Source organism: Chiloscyllium punctatum, chromosome 46, assembly GCF_047496795.1.
Source record: "Chiloscyllium punctatum isolate Juve2018m chromosome 46, sChiPun1.3, whole genome shotgun sequence".
Taxonomy (NCBI): Eukaryota; Metazoa; Chordata; class Chondrichthyes; order Orectolobiformes; family Hemiscylliidae; genus Chiloscyllium; species Chiloscyllium punctatum.
This window is the reverse complement of record NC_092784.1, coordinates 50178681-50197060: the sequence shown is the minus strand read 5'-3', so window position 1 is coordinate 50197060 and position 18380 is coordinate 50178681. Positions and strand designations below refer to the sequence as shown.

Sequence of the window (18380 nt, the reverse complement as noted above, 5' to 3'; positions counted from 1 at the left end):
AAATGTAGGTTAAAGCAAAAACTCTTTATCAATAAGCACTGTTTCACGTTGGATCCTCACTGTTACAGTTAACAAGTTTCAGTGATGTTGCAGATAGGGCAAATTGAGTTAGCTGTCACTTTAGAAAAGTGGACTTCACAGATGGATGTTGGCAGCTAGATGCTTAAAGAGAGATTCCAATTGATTGATTTACAGCTTTCCAGTTTGTGACTAATCACTTTAGAAGAATTTTGAGATAGGGGAAATGATTGTGACACTGCCACATAGGAGGAGGAAGGATACGTGTGTGTGGAGAGGACAGTGCACGACCACATCAGAGTCTCAAGGATATTTCTACTTCATAATGGCACATAACATACCCTATTCTAGCAACAATCATAAGGATAAGCTTTGTCGCACAGTTTGGGGTATTCATGGCACAATCACCCACTCTGTGGTTTCAGTTCATAGAATCCTTATAGAGTGGAAGCAGGCCATTTGGCTCAAATGTACACCATCCCTCCGAAGAGCACCACCCCCTGACCTACACCGCTACACTGTTCCTGTAACTCTGCATTTCCCATGGCTAACCCACCGAGCCTACACATCTTTGGACTGTGGGAGGAAACTGGAGTTCCTGGGGGAAACCCACAAGACACTGGGACAATGTACAAACTCCACACAGACAGTGACTCGAGGCTGTAATTGAACCCAGGAATCTGCAACCATGAGACAGCAGTGCTAACCACTGAGCCACCATGTCACATTCTTTCAATGATGTTCTGATTCTCAGGCAGGGAAGGTGAATAAAAATCTGTTTTAATAACAGCGTTAAATTATAAACAGCAATGACCAAACAATGCAATGTTGTTTGTGGCTAACTTCATTTCTTTGAAAGCTTTTCAATAAGGTTGCAGATATTTTGTAACAATATTTAATAATGCTGATTATTAGTCCCTTCTGTGCTGCTTATGTATCTGTATTTGGGCCTGTGTTCAACTGTTTCATATTGGCAGCTATTAATGTAACCGCAAACCCTCCAGAACATGACCTAGATCACTTCATCAGACCAGGACTTGCCGACATCATGGTTGTGAAGGTTGCTACTATTATCTTTTTTGGTAAGGTAGTGGTGGTTGGTGCCTGAGTATTTGAGAGATAGGTATGTTCACACAACAGTTGTTACTCTTATTTTCTGCACCTTTTTAAAGAGTTAAGGAGGAGCTTTGGGTGAGTTGTAATGACGTTGAGTGATTGACTTCTGATAGGTTCTGCAGGCTACAGTGTTAAGGACTTTGAGCACCCTGTAATTTTCCATGTTTAATGCAGAAAATGGAGGCTGGGGGTTGAAATGATTGCCTAGAAAAGAATAGAATTAAATATTTGTGAAACCGCAGGAACAGATGGATACGACACACACGGAAATGGCCTTTTTCACAGCTCTTTCACTGTAAATTAGAACTGGATATCCATACCCTAGCCCTGTTGCATCTAGATTATTGGAGTTATAGACTGGTTAGTCAGGAATCTGTGCTAATAAAATAGCTTTGGACTCTCTGGGAGAAAGTGCTTTGTGAAAATAGAAAAGCAAATGCATGACAATAAGAGCTGTTGTAAATCAGTCACATCAAATAAATGTCTTGGAATTCTTCAGATGGAGAATGGTAGGTGTGAGGTGGGGAGGTACTGTATTTCTTGACATTAAAAATATTTTGTTGTGAAATACTTTGCATCTCTTAAAATTAGAAGACTGCAATAAAAGGAGAAATCAGTAAATTAATTAATATTAAGCTGTTAATGAGAATAGATCAGATCAGTCCAGATGCTAAATAAGTTGGTTGAGTTGAATTAGCATTTTTCTTTGAATACTCTTAAGAAAAAAATGTAGGAGTATTAAATTGTTTCTTTAGTTTTAATATCATGTGTAACTTCCAATATTTTGTCAATAATTGAAGGTTCAACTCTTTGAAAAGGTGTTGCAGACAATTGCGCTGCACTGGAAGTAAAAACCAAAACGCCCAAACTAAAATTGTACATTCTGTTTTCTATTAATTATGTTAAGATCTAGTATACTGTGTATGATTAAATGGCAGCAGTGCACCAAACTGAGTATACTGTTTGCCTTCATCTTTTGGAGTTTCACAAGCTGGATGTTGAATTCTAGCTGTTGTTTATTAAGTGAAGCCAGTGCACTCTGTTCTCCAGTGTGTTGTGATGAACTGCACCTGAATAAAGTGATCTCCAAAGAGGGGAAATTCCTTACATGAGTCAGCACTGAAGGGGGTAATGAACTCTGCAAATTATGCTTAATTCTGACTTTTCTTTCCCTGGCAGTCAACATTCAAGGCTTAAATGTTAAATTGCTAATCAGTTAATTATTTTTAATTGAGCCACTATATGATTGCTGATTTAAAAACTAAAGTGACCCGTTTACTGACAACCTGCTTGTCAGGTATTGTTGATGATATGTGGGAAAAATGGATAATTTCTGAGCCTTGATGCATTGACTGTGCTGGGAATGAGAGATATCACAATAAGGCATTACCTGTTTTGTGATGTACACCCATTATCAATTTATATTTAAAATGTGGGAAATTATTTTTCTTACTGACCACTTGCCTTTTATGATTAAAATTTTGTGACTTAAATGATAGTATATCACAGCACAGAAACGGGCTGTTTTATTCATCAAGTACATGGCATTTCTCAAGACATGAGATACCTCGTCTGATCCTGCACTCCCCTCCGCAGCCCATACTTTTCAAGGAACACTCCAATTTATTTAAAAGTGATCTAATGATCTTTATTTCAATAAAAGTTTAAAATAATTACAAAATTTGTATTTTTTTTTCAATCCTGCCCAAAAGAAAGACATTTAGATCCATGGTTTCATTGAGGCAAGTTCAAGTCTATAGATGGCAATCTTAAATCAAAATGGTTCCAGTTAAATTTAGGACTGCCATTAACACATGAGGAATGTTTGAGGACCCTGGGACTATACTCGACCGAGTTTAGAAGGAGGAGGGATCTGATTGAAACCTTCAGAATACTGAATGTCGTGGACAGAGTGGATGTTGGGAGGATGTTTCCATTGGCAGGATGTTTCCATTGGCAGGATACGCGAAGACCTGAGGGCACAGCCTCAGAGTGAAGGGAAGACTTTTTAGAATGGACATAAGGAGAAACCTCTTTAGCCCGAGAGTGGTGAATCTGTGGAATTCATTGCCACAGAAGGCTGTTGAGGCCAGGTAATTTGTACATTTAAAATAAAGATAGATAAGTTGCCAAGGGGATTAAAGATTATGGGGAGAATGCAGGAAAATTGGGTTGAAAAACCTATAAGCCATGATTGAATGCCTGAGCAGACTTGATGGGTGGAATGGCCTTATCTCTGCTCTTATGTTCTTATGGTCTATTATAGGGATAACTCCCAGAGGACATAGATTAAAAATTAAGGTTGAAAATTAGGGAAATCAGGGCATTTGTCTCCACACAAACTAAAAGCAAGTTTTAAAATAAATTGCTTAAAAATATGTTGGTGGGCAACCTAAATTAGTTGAAGATAATTATGTCTTTCTACAGAGAAAACAGACTGAGAGGTACGGGAAGAGGATGGGGCAATCAGGTTAATCTATGGATCTGCTTGCCTTAATAACTATTCCATTCCAAAAATGTTTTCCCTAAATTGTTAGATAAAAAATGCATTAATTCTGGCAGAATCTACAGCTATCTATTCAGCATTCCCAGTTGTGCCACTTTGACAGTCAGAAGTTCTGTATTTTCATTCAGGTTTATAGCTGGGATATTGGCATCAGTAAAAACCTGAAAGAACTGCAGATGCTGTAAAGTAGAAACAAAAATAGAAATTGCTGGAAAATGTCAGCAGGTCTGGCAGCATCTGTGGAGAGAAACTAGAGTTAACATTCCAGGTTGAGTAATCCTACCTCAGAACTGCTGAGCTTTTCCAACAATTTCTGTTTTTGTTTTTTGTTTGGCATTGGTGCTCATTTATTATTACTGACAATCACTCCATATAAGTTGAATCAGGAAAGACAAAGGCAGAACATTCTAGGACAAATTCAAAGCAAACCTGGCCAATGTGTGACGTACATCCATGCTGGAATGTGTATTGTGATATCCCTTGCTGGCAACGCTCTCTTCTAACTGTGAATGACTGGGTTGTATCTAGACTCCTGTTTTTACTTTTGTGTTTCCTCCTTGTCCTGCCTCCTTTACCTGCCAGGGGATCGATCGCTCTCACTCCTGGGTTAATTCTGCTTACGCTCCCGGTGGGCCAAAGGCTGTCTTGCGGAGAAACCATCCCAATTCCAGCTGTGATCTAAAGCAGGTGCAGAACTGGTGTTTACGTCTTGAAGCATTCATCGAAGCATCTTCACCGACCTACACATTGCTTTCTCATTTTCCCACTTTCTACTTGAACAAACAAGTGCAGTCCAAATCACATCTGATTCATTCATTTTATTTTCATTTTGTCTATTCCACTGATAGGTGATGGGGGAATTGTCTTCAAGAAAATAAAGTGCTGTGATTCCAGCCCTAAGCCATTTCTTTTCTGTTTGTCCTTCAAGGCCAATCTGGTGCAACTTTACATCGTCCACCCTTGTCTCGGCATTATTCTGTGACGTATCATTTGCTCAAACACTCACCGTTACAAATCTTAAAGCAAACAGGCTCACAATCCAGATTTGGTAATGCCTGACAAAATGTTTCTAATCTGAAATACTTGTTTAGAATGGAGAAAATGCACAAATGTGAATCTAGTGTCATTTCTGAATAATGGTTGACTTTAACAGGCTTGTAATATAGTTCAGTGGCTGCTGTATTCCCGAATGCAGTATTAGTTTAAAAGTGTCTTCTGTTGGCTGTAAGCCAACAAAAAATCAAACACAAGGCCTGGGTTATCTCCATCCTTCATTCCTGTTCCATGTTTATCTTTTACTCACCATCTCATTTTTTCCCATCCACTAATACCTGTTCTACACCATCTTGCTCCTGTCCCTCATTTCACAGGCAATTGAGCGGAGTCCAAACCGCATGTCCTCTTATATGGAAGGCTTCAATCATTCACAGCACAGTCACCCAAGATTTTCAACAAAAAAGGTAGACCCAATTATTTCTATGGTTTACAGTAAATTGGGAAAGTGAAGAATATTCTTGTGAGGACTAAGATGGTGGTGATTTCTAAGTAGAAATTTAGCAAATGGTTTTCCTGTGCTTTCCAAATGACTGTTCTAATGTTCTTTGGAGCAAGCTTTCAGTCAGTTATAGATCTGTGCCTGGGGAAGGATGATCCATCCACCGAATTTAAGATTACAATTATGGAGGTATTTTAGTGTTGAACTACTGTCATGCAAAGCTTATACTAATCTGAAACAAGGAGCAGTTTTGATGGAGTAAGCCATCTGAGCTCTCCAGTCTCCTGCTGGATTCAACCCCGCATCTGTGTTCCTATGGCAGCACAGAATTATTTCACTGCTTAAGTACTTTTGAAGAGAAAAACAACAAAGCTGTCAGATAGCAGTCCAAGCACCTGTCCATTAAACTAACAAGCCACCAGCTACTTAAGCAAAGTTTTAAAATAGTTGTCAAAATTTATCTCAAGCTTGAGCCTCTGGAGGCTAAGACAGTAATGTAGGGAGACTGTTGTTAGGTCTCCTGCAGCACTCCCCAGCAAGACTAAATAGATTCTTTAATGATAGGCAGAAATTTAGATTTGATTAACTGGCAACATGTATTTACATTTAACTTAATCCCCGACATCTTGAATCCAACTGAGCTTCGCTTTTATGGTGCATCCATTCATTATCATTGGTTGGTGCTACATTAAGATGCAAGGTTGAAGTGATGCCTTTATGTTTGATAAAGAGTTTTCCTACACCATGGGAACACCATTTTCCAGCAGCACTTGCACAGATCTGAGTCACATCAGTGGCGAGCCCTCCCAATATTCAGTCAAAACAAATGCAAAATGTATTTGCTCATCTGCTGTTATTGATAGTAAATCGAATGTTGCAACTGTTTCATATAGTTATAGCAGATGACATATTATTGTGCTGCTGAGGTGGAGCTGTGTATAAATTAATTTATTAAGCCTAGAAAGTCTAAAGTGATGCAAGTAAACTCAGCCAAGAAACTTTGCAGATTGGAATGGAGTTGGCAGGTCAAAATTCCGATGTATCTAAGACCATCTTAGATTTGTCCTTAAACGTGGCCTCTTAGTTAATATCCCGCTTTTACTAAATTAATAAAAAATGAATGTAATATGTTCAAATGATCTCTCTGTTTTTCTAACTATTGTATTGTATTGTATTGTGCAGTTGCTGCATGAGGAGCTCGCCTTACAGTGGGTTGTCAGCAACACCAATGTGCGAGAGGCAGCTTTACAACAGGCTTGGTTTTTCTTCCAGCTTATGGTAAGCACTGGTGATGTTTCAATATTTCTGTGCCATACCAATTCACTCAATTAATCTGAAGTGGAGCAGAAAATTGATGACTCAAAGTCTGACATCTAAGGAACTACTTAAGAACATTTGAGTGTTTCTCATTCTGCAAATAGCCTGCTTTATGAGAAAATTGCAATTGTTCAGTTAGATTTATTATTATTCACAAACATCCCACATGTACTAAAAACAGGATATGCAGTGTATCAGAACTTGACAATGGGCAAAAATAGATTGTTTAACTTTGCAGGAGTTATCTCTCCTCTCAGTGAGTGTTTGGAATAGTTCCCAATGAGAAAATGTTAACACAAGACTTTACTTTCTTATCTTGAACTTAGGCATCTCACCATTACCTAAAAAAGTCACGAACTGACTCAGCACAAGATCTGACACTGACTGACATATCACACAGGGTCTCACTCACACAGTATCCATTCCAAAGAAACTGTAACTGAATGCTGTGATAACAATCACACAGAGACTGACTGACAGACAAACGCCCCCCCCCCCCCCCCCACTGCCCTGTTACACTGGGACTGTCACCGACTGACAACCCCTGACTGTCAGTGAGTGTCGGATAAACTGCCCCCCCTCCATTACACTGGGACTGTCAGTGACTGTCAGATCACCACCCACTCCCCCCGTTACACTGGGATGGTCGATGACTGTCGGATCACCACCCCCCATTATGCTGGGATTTCAGTGACTGTCAGATCAACCTCCCACCCCTGTTATACTGGGACTGTCACCGATTGACAATCCCCTCACCCCCCCATTACACTGGGACTGTCAGTGACTGTTGGGTCACCATCCCCCCTGCCTCCATTACACAGGACCGTCCCGTCTGTCAGATCCCCCGGGGCTGTTAATTTGATCCAACCAGGAAGCTCTATCTGACAAAAACCAGAGTGCCAGAGGCTCTGTTCGCTCTGGGAGTTGCCTCTGAAGGGGCTGGGTCAGTGTCAAGGACTCTCCATGTGTACATAAAGGGTGACTTGGTGACTGGATTCCAGCCTTTGTGGAGTTACTGCAGTGCAGGGAAAGATTTTTACATAGACGGTGGTGGTGCCTGAACAGGTTGCCAGTGGAGGTGAAAGAGGCAAAAACAATATCAACATTTAAAAGGCGTTTCACCAGGCAGCGAATAGAAGGGGACTGACTGGGTGCAGGCCGATGGGATTAGTTTGGATTGGCATCGTGGTCGACACACGGCATGGTGGGCTGAATGGCCTGTTCCTGTGCTGTACTGTTCAATGTTTTATTACCCAGTTTCACTGCAGGTCAATTATGCAAAATCGGTGTGAATAACTGTGTTTTGGTTATGAAAGGTAACAGAAGAGACAAATACTTAAATTTTGTGAAAAATGATCTATTGTGTAAGTTTTCTATTTAAATTTGCTCAATTCTATTTGGACTTGCCTTTATCACCAGTGGCACACAGATAATTACTCATAGACCATTGCTAACAGGAGTGGTGGCCGAGGTAGTAGGAAAAGTTAAACGGGCTTCCATCTGGTCTCTCCGGTACAATAGTACCTCAAGGACTATGGATTGGATAATCAGTTTTGCTTGCTGTTGATAATCAATGAGTCACTCTTGGAAAGTGAACCTGTGTTAATACTAGCTGAAGATAAGAAAGGCTCAGTCATCAATCCCTCTACAGTTAAACAGACTGCCAAAACACACTGCTGACAGAAAACTGCAGTTATGGCTTGATCTTGTTCATTCTGCCTTGATCATTACTCCCAGGGATGAGATTGGGAATTTAGTGAGGTGTTTGGTTGGCTTGCATCCCATGTTTAACGATGCTGTGCTTTTGTACTTGAGTTTCTGGCTCCGTTTACATTAGGTGTTCTAATTTGTTCACATCTGGTGTTTCACCTCTAAAAAGAACAATAAGGATGTGCCAGCCTCATCAGTCAACATTTTCCCCATGGTTCTGCTTGAAATTAGCATCTCACCATATGGGGAATCGAGTCATACCTTCTATTGCATAGCAACGGAGAATCTTTATTTTTATTTTAGAATCCTAACACTGTGGAAACAGGCCTTTAGGCCCAACAAGTCCACCCCAACCCTCTGAAGAGTCACCCAGACTTATTCCCCCTACCCTATATCTAGCCCTGAATAATACACCTAACTCTCACATCCCTGCACACTAAGGGTAATTTAGCACAGCCAATTCACCTAACCTGCACGTCTTTGGACTGTGGGAGGAAACTGGAGCACCTGGAGGAAACCCATGCAGACATGGGGAGAACGTGCAAACTCCACACAGACAGTTGCCCGAGGCTGGAATCAAACCCGGATCTCTGGTGCTGTGTGGCAACAGTGCTATCCACTGTGCTGCCCCAAACATAGGGCTTGCGTAGGAACACAGGACTTATTTTATCACTTTGTGTAAAACATCATGGCTGCTTATAAATGAGTATGAGAGTTATGTGCAGTTATATTCTCCTTCTCTTTACCCTTGGACAAGAATGGTTTTAGAGACTTTGTTTTTAGTTTGCTGATTTTGTGCCTGTTTGAAATAGGTAAAAAGTATGGGCCATCATCTCCACCTTTCAGACAAGTTTGAGGCCCTGAGGAAAATGAGATTCCCAGAGAGATTTGTGGATGATGTAACAGCTTTAGCCAGCATGATTACTTCAGATATTGTCAGCAGGTTCCAGAAGGTAAGTGTTGCACTGTTTTCAGTGTAATGTAACATGTTACACAAATTAAACATGTCGCTGAACTCCAGCGAGCAGGGGATTGGTTGGATTTCTCCAACAGTGTTTGCATGTTTACGCATTTCTAACTGTAACCTACACAGAATGTTACGAGATCTTGTTTTGGAAAGCAACTTTTGATGCTCTGAATGTTTTTGGTGTCATGAGCATTTGTGATATTCCTCTTCTGTGTTTATGGGCATCTCTTTCAGGATATTGAATTGGTGGAACGGCTGAATACCAGCTTGGCATTTTTTCTCAATGACTTACTCTCCCTGATGGACCGAGGATATGTTTTCAGCCTCATTCGCATGTACTACAAACAGGTATTGTCTTGAGTACTAAAGCCACTGGAATTGCTAGCTGAGTTTCTGCCCCTGAAATTGCATGCAAGAGACTTGATTATCTGTGTAACTCTGGATGATTTTACTTGGGTAGGAATATCCATTTATCTGAGACTTGGGGCTGCTATATCCTGCTAGAAATTGGAAAAACAAAAATAACTCAAGTTGCTGTACATAACAAGATTTCTGTTATTTTTTGGTGTTCCACTAGGTGGAAGCACATTTAAACATCAGTCAAAACTAAAATATGCACGAGAGTCTGAAGGTTTTAATACAGTTCATCCCTTGTCTGTTACAATAATAAATCTAATTTTTCACGCCTCGATATTTGTACCTTGATGTTTGACTCTGATGCAGATTGCACATGAATGCTGAGCACTTAACCAAGAATGAAGGAGCTGGAGGACATCAGTGCAGACAAAGACATTTCATTTATAGCGCAAATGCAAAACATGATGGATTCTGAAAATCTGAAATATAAAAAAATGTTGGGAGCACTCAGCTGGTCAGTCAGTATCTAGTCAGGGAACAACAAGGGTCAATAGCCCTGTCAGTGACGTTTTCTTTTGAGAATCGGAACATTTATAGTTCTGTTTAAACATTTGTCTGTTTCTAAATCCATTGCCAATTTTTTTTCACTTTTTTTCCCTTCGAAAATTCTATTTTCTGAGTTGTTGAGGTCATGTGAAGAGGTCAGACAACAGCTAATTTGATTGACAAATGACATTGAGATTTCCCTGCTGCGAATATTGTCCATATAGAGATATACAGCATGGAAACAGACCCTTCGGTCTAACTCATCCATGCCAAGCAGATATCCCAAATTAATTTAGTCCCATTTGCCAGCATTTGGCCCATATCCTCTAACCTCTTCCTATTCACATACCCATCCAGGTACCTTTTAATTGTTGTAATTGTACCTTCCTCCGCCATTTCCTTTGGTAGCTCATTCTGCCTATTTACAACATCTTTCTCTGAAACCTATCTTTTACCTCCGCCTCTATCATACTGGTCCGATTTTGAAAAAAACGTGATTAAGATTTGCAGAAAAATAATCACTTTTCAAAGCCAGCAAGCTCTGTCGATTCTCCTTTGTAGATTTCACTCTAGATTTTTCTGGGTTGTCTTTTCTTCGGTCTTCTGCACAACTTTCTTTTGGACGGGTACCTTTCAGAGAGCTGTTCTGCTAGCAATCTGTTTCTTGCTTGGCTGCCCTTTGCTGTTTTCCCCCTGACTGTTCAAAATGTCCGGTTTTATACCCCAAAACATCAGATCATTTCATTGGCTTGATGTCATCCCAAACAGTAAAATTCAAATTCGATTGGATTTTGGAATCTGAGGCATAATTTAACTGATTGGCTGAATTTGAATTTGTTTTTGCTCCATGGCAATGCAGAACCAGCTATTTGTTTCAACCAAATGTTATATTTTTAAATTGTTCAGCACACTGTTGTTGTCCTTGCCATTTCCTCTTTCTACACCTTCATAACACTGTTCACTTTATCCATGCCTCTCATGATTTTATAAACTTCTATAAGGTCAACCCTCAGCCTCTGATGCCCCAGGGAAAACAGCCCCAGTCTATTCACACACTCCCTATAGCTCAAACCCTCCAACCTTGGCAACATCCTTGTAATTTATTTCTGAACCGTTTCAAATTTGAAAATATCCTTCCTACAGCACGGCGACCAGAATTGTACATGGTATTCCAAAAGTGGCCTGACACATGTCCTGTATAGTTGCAACATCATCAATAAATTGTAAAAATGGAGAGTAATATAGCAAAAAAAGGCATTACCTAATATCACATATCTGTAATGTACCTTCTATAAATTTGTCAATCTGCGTATTTTTAATTCTACAGTAAATAAATCACAAATAATTCTTTTTTCTTCATTCTGCTCTGGTAATTGTGTCAGTTAAGTTTGAGGATAACTGGGTAAGAGGGCACTAATTATTTGAGTGCATACAAGAGTCGCTTATGAACTTTGGAATTGAGAGTAATGTTAGGAACTATGCACTTGTAATATTTCACATTGTGTACATTCTCATCTGAGTAAAGGTTCAGGTCTTGTCCTTCATCAAATGGTTGTTAGAAGTTGACCATGATCTGATCTTGTCATGTACAGTACAGGCCAGAAGTTGAACTCCCATCATGTAGTAAAGGAGATCTGATTTTCATTAATACTGAGCTATGGTCTGGAAATACCTAACTAACTATTCTGGTTCTACATCAATTGATTTGATGCATTCAAGATTACTGAAGAGAGGTAAGGGAGCAAATTGCGGGCCATTGACAAAAATTTTCTAGGACTCTCTGAACACTGGATTAATCCCAGGCTGGAAGATTGCAAATGTGACACCGTTACATAAGAAAGGGGCAAAGGATAACTCTGAAAGTTGCAAACCTGCCAGCTTGACATCAGTCACAGGAAAATTTATGGAAGCCATAATGTGGGATAAGATAAATATTTAGAGAAAAATACTAGACAATCAACATGGCTTTGTCAAGGGCTGACCAGTTGGATTAAGTTCTTTGAGGTGATGCAAGCAATAAATGAGGATAGTGTTGTGGATGTTGTATATTTGGATTTCCAGAAAGCATTTGATATGGTGCCACATGACAAGTTCATTAGCAAATTAGATTCTTTTGGGATTGATGGGTCCTTGACAGCATGGATTAGGAATTGGTTTCAAGATAGAAAACAAAGGGTAGGCACAGATGAGCATTTCTCAAATTGAAGACGACTTGAAAGTGCTGTTCCTTTGGGATTGGTATTGGAACCCTTTTTCTGATATGTATAAATGATTTGGAAATGTGTGTTGAGAACAATATCTCTAAGTTAACAGGTGATACAGAGCTAGAAAGAATAGTGAATTGTGAGGGTGATGCTGATCAACTTCAGAAAACATTGATAAGTTGTCCAAATGGGCGGATACCTGGCAGAGAAATGTGAATTAATGCATTATGGTGGAAGAAAAATGGAGCGACAAGACAGGCTCAATGGTATAACTTTGGGTGTACATGGGCAGAGGGATTGCAGGGTTCACATAATTCTCTGATCATACAAGTTGAAAAAGTTGTTAGAAGGCTTGAAGGATACTTATAAGTAAAGGTCTAAACAAAAAGCAAGGAATTGCTACTAAACCTCTACAAATTATTAATAGTCAGGCCTTAATTTGAATATTGTGTCCAGTTCCGGGCACCTTATTTAAGGAAGAACGTTAAATCCTAGGAGAGAATGCAAAGGAGATTTATGAGAATAATACCAGGAATAAGGGATTTTAGATTGTAAGGAAAGTATAGTGAGATTGGGCTTCTTCTACTTGGACCAGTGAAGATTAAGAGATGGCCTCATTGAAGTGTTCAAAATTATGATGGGGTAAAGAAGAATATTCTGCATCCACTGATCGGTGTACCAGTAACTTGGAGTCACAATTTCAAGATTATCAACAAGAGAGCTAGGAGTGAGATGAGGAGAAACTTTTTTACTCAGAGAATTGTTAGGGTTTGGAATGCACTGCCTGTGATAGTGGTCGAGGCGGATTCCATAGGAGATTTCAAAACAGAGCTAGATACATATTTGAAAGTGATGACTTTAGAAGGCTGTGGAGATAGGGCTGGAGAATGGGACGAGCTGGGTAACTCTTTTGGGAGCTGGTTCAGACAAGGTGGGACGAATGACCTCTATACTGTAAAATTCCAAGATTCTGTCTCAGTGATGACAAGGTGAGGGGAGTTTTTGTACCTTGGGGTAGCTCACTGTCAATGTCATTCCAGGTTGGAATTAATGCCTTCTGTATTTTTCTTCCCCTTTTCCTGTCTACAGGTCAGTAATAAACTACAGAATTCACAGAATCCAAATGCCCTCATAGCTCTACGACTGGATTTCATTCGAATTATCTGCAGCCATGAACACTACATAACGCTAAATCTCCCATGCAGCACCCTGTCTCCTCCTGCATCCCCATCCCCTTCAGTCTCTTCAGCCACCTCCCAGGTAAGCCTCCTCCATTGATAGACTTAAGTAGTGTGGCACCAATAAGAAGTTCAAATGCAAATTTAAGGTAAATGGAAGAAGAACCACATTCTGAGCAAGAATTTATTTTACCCTGCAAATTATCATGATTAGGGATGCACTGGCTGGCAGAATGACCAAAGCTGATTCAGTAATAATTCTCAAGAAGACCTTGAATAAATCGATGGAGAAAAAAATGCAGAGCTATGGGGAAAGAGCAGTGGTGTTTGGGATTAATAGACATGTCTTTCAAAGGGAAAGCACAACAAGTCAACACCTCCTGTGTTATATATTCCATTGTCTTCACTGTACAAACGGAGTTTCTCTTTAGCTTCTTTCAGGTATAATTTGGGATGGGGTTATAATTGGTTGTTTTGACGCTACCAGAAGATAGAGATCTAGCTGAAAGACTGTGTAAATCACATTTAGCTTCAACAAGAGGAACACTGGCTGCTATTATCTTTATTTTTATTCTGGGCCAATTGCTTAGCTGAAGTCAGCAAATCCAGTACAATGAAGTGCACCTTATACCTTCAGTGTAGATGTCTTGATCTTCACTGACTTGCTTAATGTCTAAACTATTGCATCTTTGAGATCACTGATGTAATTATTATCCATACTGAGCAGTTGTGAATATCCTATCCTAAAAGTAGTACAGACTATAAGTTCCTTTGGAGCAGATTAGTCTGTGGTTGATCCTTGGTTTGAAGTCTCAAATATGTTGCATGTGAGCTATGTGTCCTACACTGTCAACCCTTCCTGATGGGCATGAGTGTACAAGGTGAGTTAGAATTTTGGTCCAATTGGTAAAAATGGCAAGTGGATGTTTTTGGCTGTTTTTTGTAATGTGGCTGGCTGAACTCTTGAGAGCCAGGTGATTTGCACATCTTATTAATCAACTAAGCATAAATTGTTAGATGAATTAAGACATAATTTTAAAAAAAATTATAAACTAATCATTAATGGAATGGTGCTAAATAGGGACTAAATGCTTTTCTACAAAAATACATGGAAGTAAAATTCTTATGTGAGAACATGTTTCATGAACTATATTTGACTTGCTCTTGACTGGGATTCTCCTTCGTTCTGCAGAGTTCAGGATTCTCCACACTACAGGATCAGAAGATAGCCAACATGTTTGAGATGTCCGTGCCTTTTCGACAACAGCACTTTCTCGTGGGATTACTACTGACTGAACTAGCCTTGATCCTAGAACCTGATGTTGAAGGGTAAAAGCTACTTATTCTCACTGATTAAACAGAGTGAAGGCAACGATATTTATGTGGAGTTGAACATTCAGACAGATATCCCTTTTAGAGCACTGGTGTATTAATGTCAATGTAGAGACCAATAAACTGGCCTAGAAACTGATCCCCAATTACTATCTAGAAATCTCTGTCTGTGAATGTAGACTAGGGATAGGGCATGGCTTTGATAGCCCCCGAATTGCTGCTGGTTCTCAAGGATCATACTGGGAGCTTTAGTTTGTTGAGTACAACACTGGACAATCCTTAATACCTCCTGTAGCTTTGAGTAGAACTGTCAAAGCCATTGGAAAAAAGAGATGAAAAGATTGAGGAAAGAGCATGCTTGTGCCGCTCCAGCCACTGAGTGAAAAGAAGTGAAATCAGTGGTTTACTGACACATCAGGGGATGCAGATTTTCCTTTTCCTAATTTCCGATCCTGTATTGTACTGTTTTAGCAATTTTGACTGTAAATTTGCACCAGTGTACTGCCTTAAAACTTCTCCCAGCAAGTCTCACAGTACTTCACTTACAAGTTGATTAGATTAGATTAGATTAGATTACTTACAGTGTGGAAGTCTTGCTGTATACCTTAAAGCTATCCTACAGTCGAGCCTTATTTAAAAGAAAAACATATCATTGATAGATGTGGGATTTACCATGTGCAAATTAACAGCTGTTTGTTTGGCTGTTAAATTAAAACTGCATTTCAAAGTAATTAGAGTCTTGGAGATGTACAGCATGGAAACAGATCCTTTGGTCCAACTTATCCATGCAGATCAGATATCCTAAACTAATCTAGTCCCATTGTTGTATGTGAAGCCTTTGGGACATCCAGGGATGTAAGAAAGCAGTAACTAAATGTAAACTTTCCAGCATCACTAAATGTGATGATATTGTATCAAATGAACAAAGGTCTGCTCTCACATTGAGTGCCACAAAGAATGTGTAGCTGCAACATTGTGTGCCATCAATTGCATTTGGCTGTAATGTGTAGGAAATGTTGTGGCTTACTGCTACCCACTAGAACCTGATAACCCCTTACAGATAAGAACACGTGTCTCTGTAAACATTAGTTTTATAGGCATAACAACATACAATGCACAATGTAATTGCAACTGTGAGGTATTTGTCGTGGTTCAAACAGAGGTAGTATAACAATGGGAATATCCACTATTTGTGACAATACTAGCAGGCCATTGGCAGGTTTGGTGTTGCAGTCTGTGGATTGGTTAACCTGTATGTGCGTGTGTGTATACACTTTATTTTTCCAGATTGTTCTTTCTGCATAAAAAAGCAATCGGTGCAGTCCACAACCTAATGTGCAGCCACGATGCAGACCCTCGGTATGCTGATTGCGAGGTGAAAGCCCATGTTGCAAAGCTGTATTTACCATTAATCGGCATTGTCATGGACACCCTGCCACAGCTGTATGACTTTGCAGGTAGGAAAGGACTTTACAGGGTCTGTCGGGGGCACAACATCATGAAGGATCAGGGTTAACAGCAGTTTAGAGAGTGGTGTGTTTGAGGACAAGAGTGTTCTGTGGATTTGATCTTCTCTACAGTTCAGTGAAGACATGAGTCTTGGCATAAAAAGCTAAGTGCCATAATATTAGCTTGCATTTATCTAACTACTTTAACGTAGGATAACATCTTTTAACTGACTTTACAGAAGGAATCTCTAACAGACTTTGAAACTAAGGTAAACAACTGGTCAAAGAGAGAGGTTTTAATCAGTCTATTCAAGGAGGAGAGAAGCAGAGGGAGGTAAAGTCTGAGCAGTTGAAAACATGGAGACCACTGATGGATGGAAGAACATCATGAATGTACAAAAGACCCAAAGTAGTAACATACAGAAAGTTTTGTTGGTAGCGGGGCTGGAAGAGATTATGCAGGTAGAAAGGAGCAAGGCCATAAAAGAATTTGAGATTTATCTAAATCTGAGAATAAGAAATCTTATCAGGGCAAGGGTGTGAGGATCAGGGAAATTAGGTGGAAAACTAAAGGATTTCAGCCTTTAGAAAACCTGAATGGGGGGTAAAAAATGAGGGATGGAGGTTGAGTTAAAAATCAATAGGATTATAATCAGTGAAGAAAAGGTTTGTGTGTTTTGAGGAGTGTCTGTAAGTGGTGATTACTGTCCTTCCATGTTATATCCTGACAAACTGACAATGATTGACTTAAGGTCTGCATAAGTTTCTAAAACAAATCCCTCTCCCCCACAGAAAATGGCAACCAGAAGGGCCGGCTCACTGCCTCAGCGATGGATGAAATGGACGCTGAGAACAGCAGCATGATCAGTCAGACAATTGCCATGGCAATTGCAGGATCGCCTGTACCCCACCCAAATAGAAGCTCCCCATTCCAGCTTCCAGTTATGGTAGGACATTGATACGTATTGTTGGAGCAGCTGGATGAGTTTTTAAAAATTTCGTTCTGTACAATGAACTGGTTAAATATACTTAAGTCAAGAACTTTCAGAAGTTGATTGGGGACAGATGTTCGCAGTTGAAGGGACGGCTGGAAAATGGGAAGCCTTCAAAAGTGAGATATCGCGAGTCCAGAGACAGTATGTTCATATCAGGGTGAAGAGCAAGACAATCGGTGTAGGGAATGCTGGATGACAAGAGAAATTGAGGTTTTGGTTAAGAAAAAGAAGGAAGCATATGTCAGGTATAGACAGTAGAGATCAAGTGAATCTCTAGAAGAGTTTAAGGGCAGTAGGAGTATGCTTAAGAGGGAAAGCAGGAGGGCTAAAAGGCTTATGAGATAGCTTTGGCAAATAGGGTTAAGAAGAATCCAAAGGCATTTTATAAATACATGTAAGGACAAAAGGATAACTTGTCAGAGAATAGGATACTTTAAAGATGAGCAAGGAACAGCAGGGAGATAGAAAAACGAAATGAGTATTTTGCATCAGTATATACTGTGGAGAAGGACATGTAAGATAGAGAGCATGGGGAAATGAATAGTGACATCTAGAAAAAATGTCCACATTACAGAGGAGGAGATGCTGGACGTCTTAAAACGCACGAAGATGGATAAATCCCTGAGACCTGATCAGGTGTACCCGAGAACACTGTGGGAACCTAAGGAAGTGATTGCGGAACCCTTGCTGAGATATTTGTATTAGCGATAGCCATAGGTGAGGTGACGCAAGACTGGAGGTTGGCTAACGTAGTGCCACTAAGGTGGTAAGGAAAAGCCAGGGAACAATAAACCGGTGAGCCTGACATTAGTGGTGGGACATTAGTGAACCTGACATTAGTTGTTGGAGGGAATCCTGAGGGACAGGATTTACATGTATTTGGAAAGGCAAGAACTGATCAGGGATAGTCCATATGGCTTTGTGCGTGGGAAATCGTTTCTCATTAACTTGATTGAGTTTTTTAAGGAAGTAACAAAGCGGATTGATGAGAGCAGAGCAGTGAATGTGATCTATATGCAGATCAGTAAGGTGTTTGACAAGTTTCCTCATGGTAGACAGGTTAGCAAAGTTAGAGCTCATGGAATACAGGGAGAACTAGCTACTGGCTCAAAGGTACAATGCAGAGGGTGGTGGTGTAGGGTTGTTTTTCAGTCTGGAGACCTGTGACTAGCAATGTCCCAAAAGGATCAG

At 40.0% G+C, this 18380-nt stretch overlaps 1 protein-coding gene across 6 annotated transcripts in view; it reads left to right on the top strand.

Moving 5' to 3' along the window:
* The window catches only part of LOC140468034 (dedicator of cytokinesis protein 7-like), a 171426-nt gene that overhangs the window by 109563 nt on the left and 43483 nt on the right, over window positions 1-18380 (top strand). For 3 of the 6 annotated variants that reach the window (XM_072564198.1, XM_072564197.1, XM_072564196.1), the window contains exons 23-31: window positions 4223-4327; window positions 5011-5100; window positions 6318-6413; window positions 8975-9115; window positions 9364-9477; window positions 13326-13496; window positions 14607-14743; window positions 16034-16203; window positions 16987-17141. In XM_072564198.1, the coding sequence (XP_072420299.1) occupies window positions 4223-4327; window positions 5011-5100; window positions 6318-6413; window positions 8975-9115; window positions 9364-9477; window positions 13326-13496; window positions 14607-14743; window positions 16034-16203; window positions 16987-17141 (1179 nt within the window). The remainder of the gene's footprint in view (window positions 1-4222; window positions 4328-5010; window positions 5101-6317; window positions 6414-8974; window positions 9116-9363; window positions 9478-13325; window positions 13497-14606; window positions 14744-16033; window positions 16204-16986; window positions 17142-18380) is intronic. The other 3 variants (XM_072564200.1, XM_072564201.1, XM_072564199.1) reach the window with 2 other exon arrangements.